Source organism: Pipistrellus hanaki (genome assembly GCF_964339955.1).
Source record: "Pipistrellus hanaki genome assembly, chromosome: 7".
Taxonomy (NCBI): Eukaryota; Metazoa; Chordata; class Mammalia; order Chiroptera; family Vespertilionidae; genus Pipistrellus; species Pipistrellus hanaki.
In genome coordinates, this window is record NC_140509.1 from 41758078 (window position 1) to 41775577 (window position 17500).

The 17500-nt window shown below is 46.1% G+C and overlaps 1 protein-coding gene across 1 annotated transcript in view; it reads right to left on the reverse strand.

Moving 5' to 3' along the window:
• The window catches only part of RRAGD (Ras related GTP binding D), a 32462-nt gene extending 15983 nt beyond the window's left edge, over positions 1-16479 (reverse strand). The window contains exons 1-2 of the mRNA XM_084890448.1: positions 15941-16479; positions 3619-3914 (exon numbers count right to left, since the gene is read on the reverse strand). Of these exons, the coding sequence (XP_084746574.1) occupies positions 3619-3914; positions 15941-16076 (432 nt within the window). The 5' untranslated portion in view covers positions 16077-16479. The remainder of the gene's footprint in view (positions 1-3618; positions 3915-15940) is intronic.
• Positions 16480-17500: the final 1021 nt, after the last annotated feature.

Consider the following 17500-nt stretch of genomic DNA (forward strand, 5'->3'; position numbering starts at 1 on the left):
GGCTGAGGAAGGACATGAAGGAATCCTTTGGGGTGGTAGAAAGATTCTACATCTTGACTGTGAGCTAGTCACGGGGTGTAGACATTTATCAAACTCACTGAACTGTTCATCTAAAACAAGGACGTTTTATTCTATGTACATTCACCTAAAAAAAAAAAGTGTTAGTGCTTATGTCTATAACGTAAGGAAGGGAGGAGTTAAAGGGACAGGCTGTGAGCACAACTAGCCAATGTCAAGAGAGCATTAGTCTCAAAAAAATTAGAAATTGCTCCTCTAAATCCCTGCCGAGAATATGAAATGGCCTAATTACCAACTAACTGATGTAGTAGTATGTAGCTACAAGAATTACAAATGAAATTAAAAAGAAAAATATACTTGGTTTATTAGAGCAGAGGGGTTGTGGATGATTTTTCCTACTGTGTTTGTTATTATCTTCTATGAAAAAAAAAAAAAACTATAATGCCTGGTTTCAATCCATATTTAAATCTAGGAATTATCGATGTGTGGGTCCCAAGGCACAGGTGGCATGGCCTCAGGGGCCGAAGCAGGGCCTGGGGCTGTGATGCTGCGGGCTCTGCCGGGCGTTTGGAGGGTCACAAATGCAGGTCGAGGGAAAGGGCTCTCAATGCTCCCATTCTCTTTTATTTTACAGCATTTTCTCCTTGGTGGCATATGTATCTGGCAATCCTCTGTCTGTGAGGAATTCACAATCGAAAAGTAGAAAGGGGAGGTGTCCCACCCACAGAGCACTGCTTAGAAATAAAGAAAATGGTTGCCGAGTGCTGCAGAAGTACTTCCCTGATGTGTGCTCCCCTTTCAGTCTTGTAATCACATCCTGCAAAGATCCCCACAAATACAATTTTCACAGTCTGCTTCCAGCAGAAAAGTGTATTAGACTCTGAAGCTCCTTATTTAATTACTTTATATATTTTTAGTAAATGACAGCTCTCAACGTTTGTCCTACCCTTTTTTAAACGTATAACTTCAAAGATGAATTCTGCAAGCATCCATTTACCTTTCTCTGTCTTACAGCTAAAAAAATAAATAACAACAATAATAAAACCCCAAAAAACAAAATAAACAAAAAACACATTTCCCAAGCCAAACTGAAGGTCCATTTCCATGTTCAGGTGGAAATCAAACCAAATTATGGTTGCAATTTAAAAACAGGCAAGTGTACCTAGTTTAGCCCCATTATAACCATCGTACAAACACCTGAGATGGGTTTGTTTTGGAAATTTACATTCCTGCTAGCGCAACATGGTATGGAAGTACTTACTTACTAAGCCACTGTCTTGAAATGAGGAATCATCTGGTTGGAATCTACTCTCGCGTGGGCTGCCACTCCCTAGTTCACATGTGGCCATGTGACTCAGGGGAAATGGAGTTTAGAAGAGATGGATGAGCGTAACATCTCTGGAGCCTCACCGGACACACTCTGGCCGCTCCTCTCCAGCTCCCAACTCCCTAATTTATGGTGCTGGCAGATCTGAGGCAGGAAGGCAGGGGATACTGCCAAGGCCACAGATGGGCCAGAAAGCAGGTCAGTAAAAGTGGGACAGCCAGGAACGCAGCGACTGACACAGGCTCTGGACCCAATGCAATTTCTACCAGCCCACACCTCTGGATGGTCCCAAGGGAGGAGGGGCACTGCTGTCCCTAGACCAGAAATTGGGACATAGAGTCTCCCCTCTACTCCCCTCCACAAAATGAAGAACGCTTTCTAACCATACGGCCAACCTCCCTCAGCTACAGCCAAAGTACAAAATGCAGTCGCCGGAAACGAAAAGGCTTTAGTTGAGAATTTCATTATTCTACTGAACACCTAGTTCCGTGAACGTGCTCTGGCATGAGCAGTCTTCTCAGAGAATGGTTTTCCAAGCATGGGCTCAGACTAATTGAGCCTTCACGTCCCTTCCCCGCCAACCACACTGGTGCTCCTACTGGGTCCACAGTTTCACGAAAATGTCTGGACCTGTTCAGCTGGTGTGGCTCAATGGTTGAGCATCGACCTATGGTTCAATTCCTGGTCAGGGCACATGTCTGGTTTGTGGGCTCAATCTCCATTGAAGTCTCTCTCCCTCTCTCTCTCTCCCTCTCCCTTACTCTCTGAAATCAATAAAAATATATATTTTTTAATAAGTCAAGACCTGAATTTGGGTTTGGTTTAGTGCGTTCCTGTAAGAAACGTGTTGCCTTTTATTTCCCCGCAGCTACAAAAAAGAGCCCTTGGAAGGGCCTTGGGGCTGGGCCACATGTCACAGACACTTTCTAAATACTTGGACATGGGGAGTTTGAAGGGCCTCAAGGTCTCAATCTCGCCGCCCGTACTTTCTTTCTTTCTTTTAAAAATATATTTGTATTGATTTCAGAGAGGACGGAAGAGAGAAAGAGAGACAGAAACATTAATCATGAGAGAATCATGGGTCAGCTGCCTTCTGCATGCCCCCCGCCCTACCCCACCCCCACCCTTACTGGGAACTGAGCCACAATCCAAGCATGTGTCCTGACCAAAATCGAATTGTGACCTCCTGGTTCATAGGTCAATGCTCAACCACTGAGCCACACCAGCTGGGCTGACCTCTTTCTTATATTGACCTGCCTCAGACACACCGACAGTCCCACTGCTTTCCTCCCCACCTCCCCTTTAACATGGGCTCAGGATATAAAATCCCAGGGTGCCAAACAGACACTTCAGAAGGCTGGTTTGAATAACTGATAAAGTGAGTGACTCTATGCCTGGGAACTAAGTCAAAGGGCTCCCAATTCTTTGCTCTCAGTGAAGTGGAAGAAGACCCAATCAGATGTTTGTTGGGAAACTACTAAAAATAATTTTTTTGTGACAGAAAACTGGGCAATTTAGGGGTTATAACTTAGAAGGAGTGTAAATAATTGAGTTAATGCTCTACCAAAACTCACCCTATCTCTACACCTACATATTTATGTGAGCAAGGCTTCTCAGTGCTTACATCTATGCAAACAAACAAACAAACAAAAAAACAGAATTGATGTCAAATTCTGTCTTATTCAAGCATGGACACATGAATTAAGTGGGAAAATAATTCACCTTCTTAGGAGAGACAATTATATCTCAAATTTTACTTTTTATATTTAAGTCACCCATAAAATACACCATACTTACGCTGTCTTTATTAATTGTGCACTAACAGTAATTATGATAATTTTAATTCAGAAGAGAACATTACATACTTGGAACTTTTATTTCACAGGAAACAGATTAACACGTAAAGTTATATACGTGTTTTTGTTGCCCAGAACCTACCAAGAGCACCAGAGGGGGGACTCATACCTGCCGTCAGTGGCCTGTACAGGGTCCCCTCCATCTGTGAGGTTTCCTGGATCTGTGGTTTGCTGAGACGAACACAACTACACAGCTCCCTAACGCCATTACTCGGTGGTCAGGGTTGCATGAAGGGAGACTTCTTTGCAAACCCTGAGAGCCCCAACCGAGAAATGCTTGTTTGATAAAGAGGCCCTTTCTCACATTCTAAAAACCAAACCCCAAACCGAAAGGATCACAAAGGACAGAGCCAGGGGGACCGCTGCTTACGTGGGGGAGAGGGCCTGAGGAACCACTGTACCCAAGACCGGTGTTACCTGGGAGTCTATGACAAATATCAGGGCTCCTGTTCCCCGGAAGATCATCTCATAGTCAAAGGTAGGGTCAAAAAAGTCAATCTGTCCCGGGAAGTCCCAGATCTGAAAGTTCACGAAGGAGCTGTTGGAAACGTCCTCCCGGCAGATCTTGTTGGTGCTCTCCAAGAACAGCGTCTCGTTGGGGGACATCTTGTGAAAGACGACTTTCTGAATCGACGACTTGCCGCTTCTCCGCAGGCCCATGAGCAGGATCCGGGGCTTCACCTCGGTGCTGAAGGGATCGCTGAAGTCCAGGACTGCAGAAAACCACAAGGCAAAAATGAGGGTGAGCCGCTTTCACAGCGGTTAATTCGACGAGTTTCACTTCCACCTCCGATGTGATTTATGATTCACACACAATTCGACTTTCCCAAATATAGGGAGTGCTAACTGCTCATTGAGGGGCCAGCGTTCAGTAAGAGCCAAACACTGAAAAATGCTATTTCACAACCTCTCATACTGTCCCCGGGGGGTGGTGGGGGGGAAGTGAGGGGTGGGGAAAAAATCTGTACAATTCTGCTTCACCAGCAAGAAATCTAGAGGGTGAGGAGTAGAGGTTTCCCGGAGCTGACTGCCCAGGAAGGGGATCTGGTGTTAGCATTCCAAAGCCAAGTCCTTCATCAGGGTCTCTATGAACGAAGGAGATGCTTGCTTATTTACCATCAGAGAAATACTCATCACAACCACTGTGAGATGCCCCTTCACATCCACGAAGGTGGCTACAATAAGAAAGACAGATAATAACAAGTGTTGGTGAGGATGTGGATGAACTGGCACCCTCATACACAACTGGTGAGAACGTAAAATGGCGTGCTTTGAAAAAAGGAAAAAAAGTTTGGCAGTTCCTCAAAAGACTGAGTCCCCGTATGGCCCAGCAGTTCCACTTCTAGGAATATATTCAAAGATATAAAGACGTATGTCCAAGCAGAAAACTGTACATGAATGTTTACAACAGCATTATTCATAATAGCCAAAAAGTGGAAATAACACAATGGCCATCAACTGATGATTGGATTAACAGATGTGGTATATAAAAAAGGAACAAAGTACTGATATATGCCACAACATGGATAAACATTGAAAGTGAAAGAAGCCAGATACAAAAGGTCACGTATTGTTTGATTCCATTTATAGGAAACGGCCAGAATAGAAAAATTCAGAAATAAAAGATACGTTGTGGTTGCCAGGGGCTACAGGGAAGAGAGATGGGAAGTGACTGTTAAAGGGCATGTGGTTTCTTTGGAGTGATAAACATGTTCTAGAATTAAATAGGAATGATGATTATATACCTTTGTGAATATATCAAAACCACTCATTTGTATACTTTAAAAGGGCAAATATTATGATATGTGAAATATCTCAATTTTGTAAAAACAGCTTCATGAATGACTGAAATAAATTAAAAAATAAATAATAATGAAGCTTGGAGAAAGGTCAAGAAAGGAAACCAACATTTTAAGTAAAAAGGCAGAATATAGGCAAATATAGAGATCTAAATATATTATTTTTCCAAATTTCTATTTGGTTTCCCTCTGAACTATTCTTCTTATGTCTTTCTCAGTCCCTTACTCGAGTCTAAGCCTACTCAAATAGAGACTGAAAAGTAATTCTTTACTTCCCTATTCTAACAATTTTTTCCAAAACACACAATTCTTGATAATCTTACTTAATTTCACATGTAATATTTTTATGTTTGAATTTGCAAGAGGTGTGGGTAAACAAAAAATGTCTTGAGTAGAACAATAATGAATAAAGTAAAGAGGCACAGATGTATACAAAAACCACTCTATTATAAGCAACATCTCAGCCCATCCTACCCACATACACTTTTCCAGTTCCGCTTAACCCAATCCAACACATTGGTGATGATCTGTTATAGAAGCGGTGACAGGGATGTAAATTACCCAAAGGTCACCAGCTTTCTTCTTTATCGGTGATTATATGCTGCCCATTTGCAGTATTGCCTTTATAAGTCAATCTTTGCAAAACCAGGGCATGAATTTAAAAAGAAAACAGGTCCTGGCCTATTTGGTTCAATGATTAGAACGTCAGCCCTCAGACTGAAGGGTCTCAGGTTCAATTCCAAGTCAAGGGCACATACCTGGGTTGCATATTTGATTCCCCAGCCCAGTTGGGGTGCATACAGGAAACAACCAATTGATGTGTCTCTCTTAAAATAGTCTTTCTTTCTCTTTCTCTTTCTCTCTCACCCTGTCTCTTTCTTTCTAAATATCGAGTGAGGATTAGCAAAACCAAAAAAAGGAAAGAACACGGGATTTCCAGTTTCAAAAGTATCAGACTAATAACATGTCAGTCTTCACCTCTCCATGTTAAATCCCTAAAAATAACAGAGAAGGTATAAACAATTAATAGATGAACAAATAAACACGGACATTTTCAAGCTCAGCTGAGCTTGGAACAAAAAGGAACACTCAAAACTGACAAACTGTTGAAAATTCCCTAAGAAACACAGAGATCAGACTGAAGAGGGAACCTGCAGCCAGCCCTTGACATGAATGGAAGGGTTCTGCTGCAGAAGCCAGACCTGGTGGAAACCCAACCAGGAAAGGGCAGGAAGATAACCAACAGGGTCATTATTTGGAGAATCAGAGTGAAGAGAGCCAAGCAGATAAACTGTGCACCACTGCCCAGGCCCCGAACGCGATCCTACACATACTCTCTCTAGAACACCTTTCAGGTGGGCGCAGTGAACGCAGGAGCTGGGGTGTGAGAGGGAAGGCAGTGCTAGTGATGCTCTGAAAGAACAGGGAGCAACCACACTCCACATACGTTAACCTCACCCAACTCCCACCACACCTCAGGGGGTGGAAGCAGCACCATCTTCTCCTCAGACATTTCCTCGAAAGAGGAGAGCCATATGGTAGCAGAGAGCAGAGGCTCACCCGATGGGAGAATGCACACCTGAAGCTGAGTTCACAATGGAATCAGAGCGAACTTTCAAGGTAAGTATAATGTACAGAGACGAGAGAAAATATGACATTCATGAAACAAGAACAATTTTCAAATAAGAGCAGTCATGAAAACGGGCCTTAGAGATCTTGGAAATAAATATGTACTTCGGGAGGGAAGGGCAATGAATGGATCGAAAAGCAGAAAAAAACGCAGAGAATGAGGGTAATGTGAAGTAGAAAGTCAAACTCTCTCAGAATGCAGTGAGCACAAAGGGATAGTGCACTGGAAGGTGTGAAATGAAAATTAAAGTGACATCAGAAATAAGACTCAGAAGTCCCACTATGTGCCAAAGAAAATCCAAAAGAAGAAAACACAGAATATATGCGAAAGCAATATTTAATTAAATAATAGATAAGCCTTTCTCAAAGTAAGAAAGGATAAAACTCAAAAGGAACGAAGAGAGAAATGTAAACAGAAATAAGCCCACACCTATAATTATCATAATAAAACTTCAAAACATTAAGAATAGTCACAAAATCCTGCAGACTATCGGAAGAGGAAAACAATTTTACCTACAAAGAAATCAGAAAGACATCAGACTTCTTAACAACACGGGGAACAAGAAGAGAAGGGAATAGAACAGGATCTTTATAGAACTAAAGGGAAAATATCTTTGAACTCAGATTTCTATATCCATTGGTAGAGTCCTTGCCCAGAGCCTTGGCCAGCAATCAAATGGCATTCAACAAAGACTGCAACAACAAAAAAAGGATAGAGGCTAGAAAATATCAAATTACATCATGCATAGATTTATTTACACATATGTGGATGCTGGTTCACAATATAAGTGTATTTTTTATTGTGGACCACAATTAAAAAAAAACACAACGTTTTGTAGGCCACTGCTTTGATCAGGAGAGGTTTCTTACCTCAGAAAGGACTGCTGTGACAAAAACCTCCCCTTATCTTACTCTCCTACCTTTCCTTGAGTATCTCAGCCTCTGAAACCCTATTAAGATTAAAAGTCCCACTATGTGCCCAAGAAGGGTTTCCTAGGGGTTCCTCAGAAGGTCTCAGTTCACTCTGGGAGTGGGAAGCACGGAGGTTGATCAGGAAGGTAAACATCCCACCTCCTGGCCTCCTGGGGAGGTCCGGGCTCTCTCCACTTACTCCGGTTTAATAGGAACCTAAGAAGGGCGGAAAGTGTGAAGAGAATGAGGGTTGGCTGCTGTGAAAGGGAGAGACAAAAAGGGCCAGTGCTTAAAAAGGCAATCGGAAAGGAGCTACAGGATTTGGGATTAGATGGAACCCCACAGAGGGCTCTTTAAAAGTGTCAGCAGGGCTGGGAGAAAGCGCAGGAGCGAAGTGAAATTTACCAGAGGGTAGTTTGTTCCGTTTCAGAAAGGTTCCCTGAAAGTCCGCCAAGCATCAGACAGGGCTAAGCCAGGGGCTGTAGACACAAGGAAAAGATTCATCCTTCCGTGATTAGAGGGGAAAATAGACAAGAAAAACTGACCATTCGCTACTATCTAGGTGTGTGGGTTCAGAAAGAGGGTGCCTGGAGATATAACATCTGAGAATTAGAGAAGAGGAGGCATTAAAGAAATGAAGAAGGGGAAATAGCACCAGGAAGGGATTTTGGCACTCCTGGAATTTAGGGAATGTAGTTCAAAGGCGCAAAAAAAAAAAAAAAAAAAAAAAAAAAAAAAAGTCTCTGTACTATCCACAGCATATAGACTAAAATCCAAATGCCTTCTGCCTTCCAAAGGCCCCAGGTGGGCTACCCTCATCCCAGCCCTGGTTCCCCTTCCCCACTAGCTCCTGATGCTACGGCCACACTGGCCTTCCAGCCGCAATGTTACCTCCTCTGATGAAATCTAGGCCCCATCACTTCCTAATAACCCTGTGCCTCTTAATAATACTTACCACTAAAAAAATTACCTTTTTACTTTATGTCTGTCTTCTTGTTTGTTAACTCTCTGCCCTCTCATATACACACACAAACTATAATGTAGAGAAGTAACAGACTAGCTCATGAATGGGATACTGGGAAGTTTGGATTCTGAAAGCCATAAAGAAATCACTAAGGCTTTTAAGGGGAGACTAACATGATCAGATTTACACTTAAGTGTTCACTCTGGAAACAGAATTCTTAGAGGGAGTCAATGTATAGGTAGGCAAGGGGTTTAGAACAAGTCACTGAGGCATGAAAAGTATTTTCAGCTAAAGGAGTTTGAGTTCCTGGTCCTTTATTTGTCTATAGCAGAGCCTCCCAAAAGAACTCACTTGTCAAAAATCTCCCCAGGAGACTGAGCCAAGAAGAGAAGTCTGCACCACACTCAGACATTTTCCCAACACTACTATCTCCCACCTATTCTGCTACAGGCCCATTTATTTTTCAAAAAAAAAAGTCATGTTTTTTCCATTACTGCCCTCTCACCAACCCCAAGAACTCAGGCATGGCATGTGTGGTACATGGCAAAAGGAAGGGACTCATGAGAAGTTCAAATCAACTCAATTGTATCAGCTGATCCACGCACGGGACATGCAGGATAAAGGAAAAAGGCTCTGAGTTCCCGATCTGACAGAGCAGTCACCGGGTGGTAAAAGGGAAGAGGCTATTTGAAGTTGTTGAGTCTGGGGTGCCTGCTGACCTGTGGCTCAGGTGAGAAAAGGGCCCGGAAGTTCAGAAGGGCCCTAAGACTGAGGCTGCAGACAGGTTTTAGGTGGGAATTCAGGCTGCTAAGACTGCCTAATGCGTTGTTGGTCCTTTCTGTCCCTGATTTTGGCTGAGAGGACACACTTGGGTTTTAGCCTTGGCCACCAAAAAAAAAAAAAAAAAAAAAAAACTCAAGCCAACCTGCTCCTGTCACCCAGCAGTTACCATACTGACCACCTGCCTAGCAGGCAGGGCCACCTCTAAACTTCAAGCTGATAACATTAGTTCTTTACTGGTGTGAAAAACGGAGGCTTCAGGGCTTATCACAATAAACAGTCCATAGTTGTTTGCTGGTTGGAATGATTCAATTCAAATGACTGAGCAGCATTTGAAGATAAATTAACTGAAAGCTTTAAAAAGAAACTTTATACCTGGCTTTGGCTTAGGCCAGCACCTGGGTATCAAGAGGATGAGCTTTCTGCCTAAGGAAAGTTTATCTACCTTGTCAGGGGCACTGAACACACCTCACCTACTTTGCACTGGGCCCTGTCACTACCAAATTTCCCCAAGCAGCCAGCTTTATAAGCAGACTGCTGGAGGTCCCAGGGAAATCCATTTCCCAAGAAACAGTATTATGGGAGTTTTCTAACCCTGCCATTCTCAGTCTTTAACCGCTGCAGGCTAATTACTTAATCAGTAACTGGCAAAGCCCAGTCAGAAACCTTTAGGCCTTGGAAATACAAAAAGAAGGGAGAGAGAGATGGAGCATGTGCTGGAATACAAGGTCACCTGGGGACCAGGCCTGGTGGATCTGCAGGCTGGGAAAGTCACAACAAAGGAGCTGGAAGTCAGGAAGTGAATTATCCTTATATAATTCTAACAAGGTTGGCCCAGCCTCCCAGAGCCCAAGGGGTCTCTCTGAGGGGGAGACATGGAAAGATATTCACTTCATAAATTGTTACATCTATAGATGTATCATACAACTGAGAGCTATTATAATTAAGTTCTCCCAGAGGCAGCACCTTTAAACAGACCCAAAATGGGAAAATAAAACAAAGATTTAATGAAAGAATAAGAATAACATGGTAGCTAAGAGATGGCAAGTTGAATGGTTTAAAACGTACTGGGTTAGTGCTAGACTGGGGTTCACGTCCCAGCTCTGTCCTTTACCAGCTATCTGACACTACATGTCCCCTAGCCCCTGAGTCATTATTTATTCACCTATCAGTCTCTATCAGCATGTGAGTACACACACACACACACACACACACACACACACCCCTTCTCCCCGCCCTCCCCCAGCCCAAGCCTAGGTAGGTAAAGAGGTCTTTGTTTGGAATGTGACCACAGTGCAAGGCTCACTCAGCCATAAAGGGAAGTTAGCATTTCTTCCTTATTAGTATTCTGTAGGGTCAACAAAGCTAGAGGTTCTATTTATTTATTTATGGTTTTAGGAAGAGGCCTTGATTCTATTTGCAACATTATCTATGGGCCTTTATATTTCTGATCAGTGGAACTGCTTATACATGCAAGACACAGGAGTTCATTTAGAAATTCCACCCCAAGTGGAAATTAAGTACATGCATAATAATAGAACCATCAACAAGAGACTGCAAAATCATGAAGACTCACTGTCCATCTGGTTAACTACATAGTAGTATGGAGAATTAAATGCCAATGAAACATTCTCAAAGGCATAAATGTGGTTTTTATTTATATGTGAAGAGCAAATCTTTCTCTACAAAATCCTCTCACATCACACTAGCAAGTAACTAAGAAGCATGATTCCCTCTAGGAATATTTCCTTAAAATATGTATCCAATAACATTTCTAATGTATTCTGGTCTATTTGTGTTCCTTCAAAAAGGGCTATTTGTTCTTGTGCGCTTTTTTTAAACAATCGCCCTGAGAGTGATCAAGGTTGGTGTTATGTAGACCTCTATTTCAAACACAGAGACACCGAGCTGAGTCTGCCCCAGACGTCCTCAGGAGGAGAAGTCGACCAGTTTCCCTGTAGGCTTTAGACCAGGAGTGAAGAGTCAATGTTTGAGTGTCAGGGCAGTCAGTACCAGGGAAAACCACTCTCATAAGAGAGCTTAAAGGCTTTTGCTAAAGACAGAGAATAAGGGGGGGGGGGGGGGGGAGAGGAGATGGAAGAATTAGGATGGAAGAAAAAATGAGATACAGAAAGAAGAAAAATGAGCAGGAAAGAAGTGGCTGTGGTAGGAAGTGAAATGTGTCACCAAGAGCTATGGGTATGGGAGACTAAATAAAGCAAACAGTGAACTCTGAGAGAGACACAGTAACCAAGGGGCTGAAAATTCAGAGCCACACACCTTATCCAGAACTTGATGTTTCTGCCTCTTATTTCTATTAGACTATGCCTGTTCTAATATTAACATGGGAGTCTCTGATAAGTAGAGAATCAAGATTCTATGATACACTGAATCACTGTTTACAAAACATCTGACATAAAACTATGCTCTCTGCCCTGGCCGGTGCTGCTCATGGTTAGAGTATCTACCGGAACACCGAAGGGTCCCAGCTTCAATTCCTGGTCAAGGGCACAAACCTAGGTTTTAGGTTCGATCCTTGGCACTAGTGGGGCATGTGCAAGAGGCAACCAATCAATGTGTCTCTTTCACATGAATTTTTTTCTTTCTCTCTCTCTCTTCCTCCTCCTCCTCCCTTCCACTCTCTCTAAAAATCAATGGAAAAAATATCCTCCCGTGAGGATTAACAACAACATATACACTGAGTGCTCAGATTACTATGATCTAGAGGCCCGGTGCATGAATTTCTGCATGGGTGGGGTCCGGCCAGCCTGGCCAGGGGGAGAGCATATGGGTGATTGGCCAGCCTGCCTGCTGGTGGAACTCCTGGTCGAGGGGACAATTTGCATATTAGCCTTTTATTATTTAGGATATACAACGAGTGGCCAGATTAATATGCATTCAGAGATCATAATAATCTGGCCACTCAGTGTATAATATGTGCATACTTTCTAACTATATATATTCAAACAAACACTGTGCCTAAAGGTGATCTTAGTCATATCATTTAAAACTATTCTGTATTTACATCTATTCCAACTCTTACATATCTTCATGTTTTCAGGGTCAGAAGAAAACCCAAGAGATTAGCTACGTACAAGGCTATAGTTACCCCAGCTCTTTTTGGACAAGGCACAGCTACAAGGAAAGGGATTTACATTTTCATGAACTTGACCCTCTCCTAAACCTCGCTCAGTTCTACACCATGTTGTGGCTGCACTAAAGTCCCCTGGTATCTCTGGCATATCGGAAGAACAATGATCTCTGCTTACTCTCAAGAAACTGCAAGAAGATGAATTCACTAAATAATTTTTAAATCATTTTAAGTGGGAAAAACCTGACACTAATGATTAATAGATATGAACTGCTGGAGTCACAGCATTTATTTCATCAAGGAAATACCACCTGCTGACCTTGGATATGTGTGTATGTGTGTGTGTGTGTGTGTGTGTGTGTGTGTGTGCACCTCCAGTAACTACCTACACTGTCACTTTCTCAGACCCTAAGAGAGTACACAGGCTACCATGGAAACAAGTTTGCACTCAGCTGGCCTGTGGGTGAGCAGCTGTCTTAGCCAGGTTTCCTTTAAATATTGGGACTTTAGGGAAAAAAACAATTTCACCTTTTTATTACATACGGTCTTTTCATTGCTTTCCTTATTACAGTTTTTAAAGCACAGCAGTTCCCTAAAGATTTAAAGTCCATGCGTCAAAAAACAATCATTACTTTTGATGCAATCGTTTCCAATGGCTTAATTATTTATTGCACGGCAGTTTTATCTGGAGCATGGAAGTTGAAGATGAGACAGATTCACCTATCTCTGATTAAATGCCCCGAAAGGGGCGTTCAGAGGTGCCCAAATATGTCCTTAAGAGAACTTAAGTACCGGAGAACACTCCTGGTATTCATGAATAAAGTCTGGAGTGCAAGCCAGGGAAGTGCAATTTAAGTCTCACCTTAGCTGCACTTCATTTTCAAACTTAGCACAACGTGGGTAAAACTACAAGGCACTCGGTTCAAAAATACAATGAGAGGTTCCTTGGAAGACTATGGGGAATGAAAATCACGCTACCCACCTTCAACCCCCTTTCTTTTGCACAGCGAAGCTACCTGGACCAGCATCCCACCCACCAGGGTAGATTTCTGAACTCATGGAAAAAGCCCCAGGTTTCCTCTGAGCTCAGCTCTGAACCAAGCCTATTAAGAAAGTGAAGGGGGAGGGGCATTCACTAGAGACATGCTTTGCTCATTGTTCAAACTGCACCACATCCAAATGTTCTCAGAGTGAGTCCCTCTCCACCCACCCCTTTTCTAAGTTTGAGAGCAGGTAAGTGTACATTTTACCAAAAACAACACAGGGTTACCATGCAACATGTGTCCCGAGCACCTTAGAAATCGAGATGACCCTCTGGTGGCACCTTAAGATCCCAGGAATGGAAGTCACAGCTCCTGACCTCTTCCCTCACCCCAACTCCCAGGGACCGTATCAGCGGGCACGACTGTTGTCAGGGACAGTCTTTCCTAGAATTGCTGACCAAGGAGCCTATCTGCTGCTCTAGAAAGCCGATGTTCTGACAGAGACTCAGGCCTACAGCTCCCAATCAAAACCAGGAGCACGTGAAAAGAACAGGAGCCTGAAATAACAGAGGGAGTCTTCCGAGAGCAGACGCCCTATCCACAGCAGGCCCACGTGGAGAAAGGCCCGGCTTCAGTCATGTCTGAGGGAGCAAATGTTCATTTTGGGGTCCTCCTACCACATACATATGCTTTATTTTATAGCAACATTCCAGGTGGGGCAACGAACTCACAAGAGAGGATTTTCTCAGTGAGTTCATCAAAAGGATCACTTCTGGGAGGGTCTGCCTTCAGATTAGGTGCAGTGGGGAGACCAGGCCCTGGGGAAGCCCACCCCTGAGGCAAAGCTTTCCTTTCACTTCCATTTTAAGTCCCCGAGTCGGTTTTTAAAATGCTGCCTTCAAGGACTGCAGAATGAACAGGTCCTCTGGCCCCCAGGACAATATCACATTTACAGGGCAGTTCTTCCCCATACAGACTCTTTCTCGTTTTTGTTTTTTTTTTTAGAGTCTCACAAATACACCCTATTGCGTGTCCACCATTTCAAATACCTTGCAAACACAGCCACATTCCGAATCCCTCCAGTCTCCCAAGAAACTAGGAGCCAGCACATGCCGTTTGAATAACAATGAAGTGACAGAACAATTTAATTACTCAAGGTAGCCCCAGGGACTCCAACAAAAGGGTGGAACGCCTTCCTCTACAAAAGTGTAACCACTGTGCTCAGCTGTGGGACCACTTAGGGAGAGAGCAGAAGAGAGAGGCGCACAGGTGCCCACGCCAGTGAAGGCAAATGGGGAGTTAGCACCAATCCTCCCAGGAGACGGACCGCGATGAACAAGCGTGGCTCGGAAGGCTTCTCTCCTCTATCAGGCTCAAGGTTTAGTTCGCTTTCTTCCCTTTCTGATTCACTGACTACAGCAGCACTTACCACAAACAAAATAATGAAATTGTTCTCCAGGCCAAGGCTTTGGACAGGGAATTTAAAATAAGTTCAATGAATGTCAGTAAAAGTTCTTCAAAATCAACAGTCACAGAGGTACTTTCACCACCCACGACCTCTTCAAAGTGCAAACGTTTAAAATTAGTTCCTTCTTTGGATGCACACAGCTTCACCTTGATGTTGTGTTTACCAGCCTCCTTCTATTGACCTTTTCAAGTGACCTTACAATAAATAACTTTTCCCTTGCTTTGGAGAAAGAAAAAAAAAAGGGGGGGGGGGCCCGGGAAGGTGAACCTTTCTGAAAACCTAAAAAACTCTCAGCTTCCTTAGGCCTTAAGTATTAAATACAGGACCACCCCCCTCCCCCAACACACACACACACACACACACACACACACACACACACGCTGAATAATTGCTAAATCCGCTTCATCAACAGTAAACAGTTTACCTCTGAGTGGCGTGTATCTCCCCACCACGCGCTCTCTCCAGCACAGGCAGTCATGCCCAGATGGTGACACTGAGCGCAGCAGATAAGGTGTCCTAACAACCGTGTTTGCCTGGGTCCCGGGAAACCCTCGGCCACTCGCACATCACCTGGGTGCATCTCCCCGGGTGCCCCTGAGCCGCACACCCGGGCGGCCCCGGGACCCCTCCCGCGACGACACGGGGCAAGAGAGACTGACACCCGCAGCTGCCGACGACCCAGCCAGTCACGTTGCCGCCGCCGGCTGCCTTTTTTAGCCGCGACATCTGACCTCAGCTCCAACAGCAGCAGCATTCAGGGAGAGGTCCCAGGGCGAGCCCGCGGTCCCCTCCCCTCCCCACCCCCCAGATCCCGCTCAGAGCTCGGGGCAGAGGAGGGGGAGGCACCCGCCCTGCAGCGGGCCGGCGAGCGCGCGTCCCCAACCCAGCCTCTCCCTCTCTCTGCTCTCCCCACGGATCCCGGTGCCCCCATCGCCGCCTGCACCCGGGCTCCCCCATTTTGCAGCTGGCAGTCGCTCGGGCGCCCTCCCCACCCCCACCCGGCCACTCCGCTCTGCTGGATCCCCTCCCAGCCCGCGGCCCGCGCGCTCGGCCCGGCGGGGGCGGGCGGACAGCGGCGGGACGGGGTGCGGGCTCCGGGGACCCCGCGCTCACCTCCCTCCTCCGCCCCGCTGTCCGGGTCGGCATCCGAGGAGTCGGGCCCGTCCCCGTAGTCCGCCAGCCCCACCAGCTCATCCTCCTCGTCGTCGTCCCCGTCTTCCAGCTGCGGCTTCCCCAGCACCTGGCTCATCGGGCCCACCGTGCGGGGCCGGGGGCGGCGAGCTCCGGGCCGGGGGCTCAGCCTCCTCCGGGCCGATCGCAGCCGATCTGAATGGGGGTTTTGTCTGGAGCGAGCGTGGCGGGAGCCGGCGGGGGCGGGGGCTCAGTCCCCCCGGCGGGCGGGCGGGCGGCCTCCGGTCCGGGTCCGGGTCCGGCTCTCTGCGCGCCGAGCCCCCTCGCAGCCCCTCCCGCCGGCCGGCGGAGGACTCAGCCGGAGCGCGGCAGTTCCTCCCCGAGGAGGGAGAGAGACTGCGTGACCCGAGTCACCTGACACACACTGTCACACACACACACACACACACACACACACACACACACACACACACATGCACACACGCCCCGCACGGGTGCGCGCGCGTCCTCCCGGGCGCAGGCACCGCTTTGCAGGCGCGGGGCTGAGGACACACACACACACACACACACACACACACACACACACACAGACTCCGGGGCCCGGGGGGGGGGGGGGGAAGCAAGACGGCGCCGGCCCCCCCCCGATCCCCCAGAAGCGCACACGGACACAAGCGGGGTGCTCCCGGGCCCGGGTGCAGGCACCCACCACGGCTGCGCGCCAGAGCCCCCCACGCGCTGCTTCTGCACGTGGTCCCCGCACCGGCGAGAGAGCTGGGGGCCTGCACACCCCGAGAACCTCCCCTCCACCCACCTCTGACACACACTCCCTGCTGTGGGCAGCCATGGCCAGCTTCTGATCCTTGGGGAGGGCTCCCGGGAGTCCCAAGTGCCCCCCTGGCACTACTGTGCCTGGGTTCCCTCCCACAGCATCGTTCCTGGGACACCCTGTGGATGCTGAAGCGCCCCAAGGAGAAAACTCAGAGAAATGCATCACAGAGGCACAGTCTCCGACGCAATTGCCTTTTCGGTGTGTCTTCATGGTTCAAAGTGCTTCCCAGCAAGAATATTAAAAAATCAGGCCTCCCCAGATGTAAATGTTTCTGAACAAAATAACATGCCTCTTGGCTGCCTAGGCTGAATAATTCCTCTGCGTTTGGGAAAGGCTCAGGTATAACACACTCAGGGGCTACTCATGTTCATCTCCTCCTGTCTCATTGCACAGACTAAAATCTCCTATTAAATGTCTGAAGGCTTTTGTGTGGGGTGGGGAGGCGGTGTCTGCGTGGGGGTAGGGGGGGAGACAACTCTCATAGATTAGAATAGCAACACTGTGGGGGTGAAACTGAAGCCTGCATTCCTCCACAAGCTTTTCATCACAGGACATAGTGCACCCACCCTTTCTGGATACCGAAAAAAAAAAAAAAAAAATCACGTGAATGAGCTTCCTCTGTCAAGAACAATAAGAAATAAATCCAGCTGGCTGGCATGGTGATTCAGATCCTACAGGTGCCAGCAGCTCAGCAGGTGGTGTGGGGGAAGAGA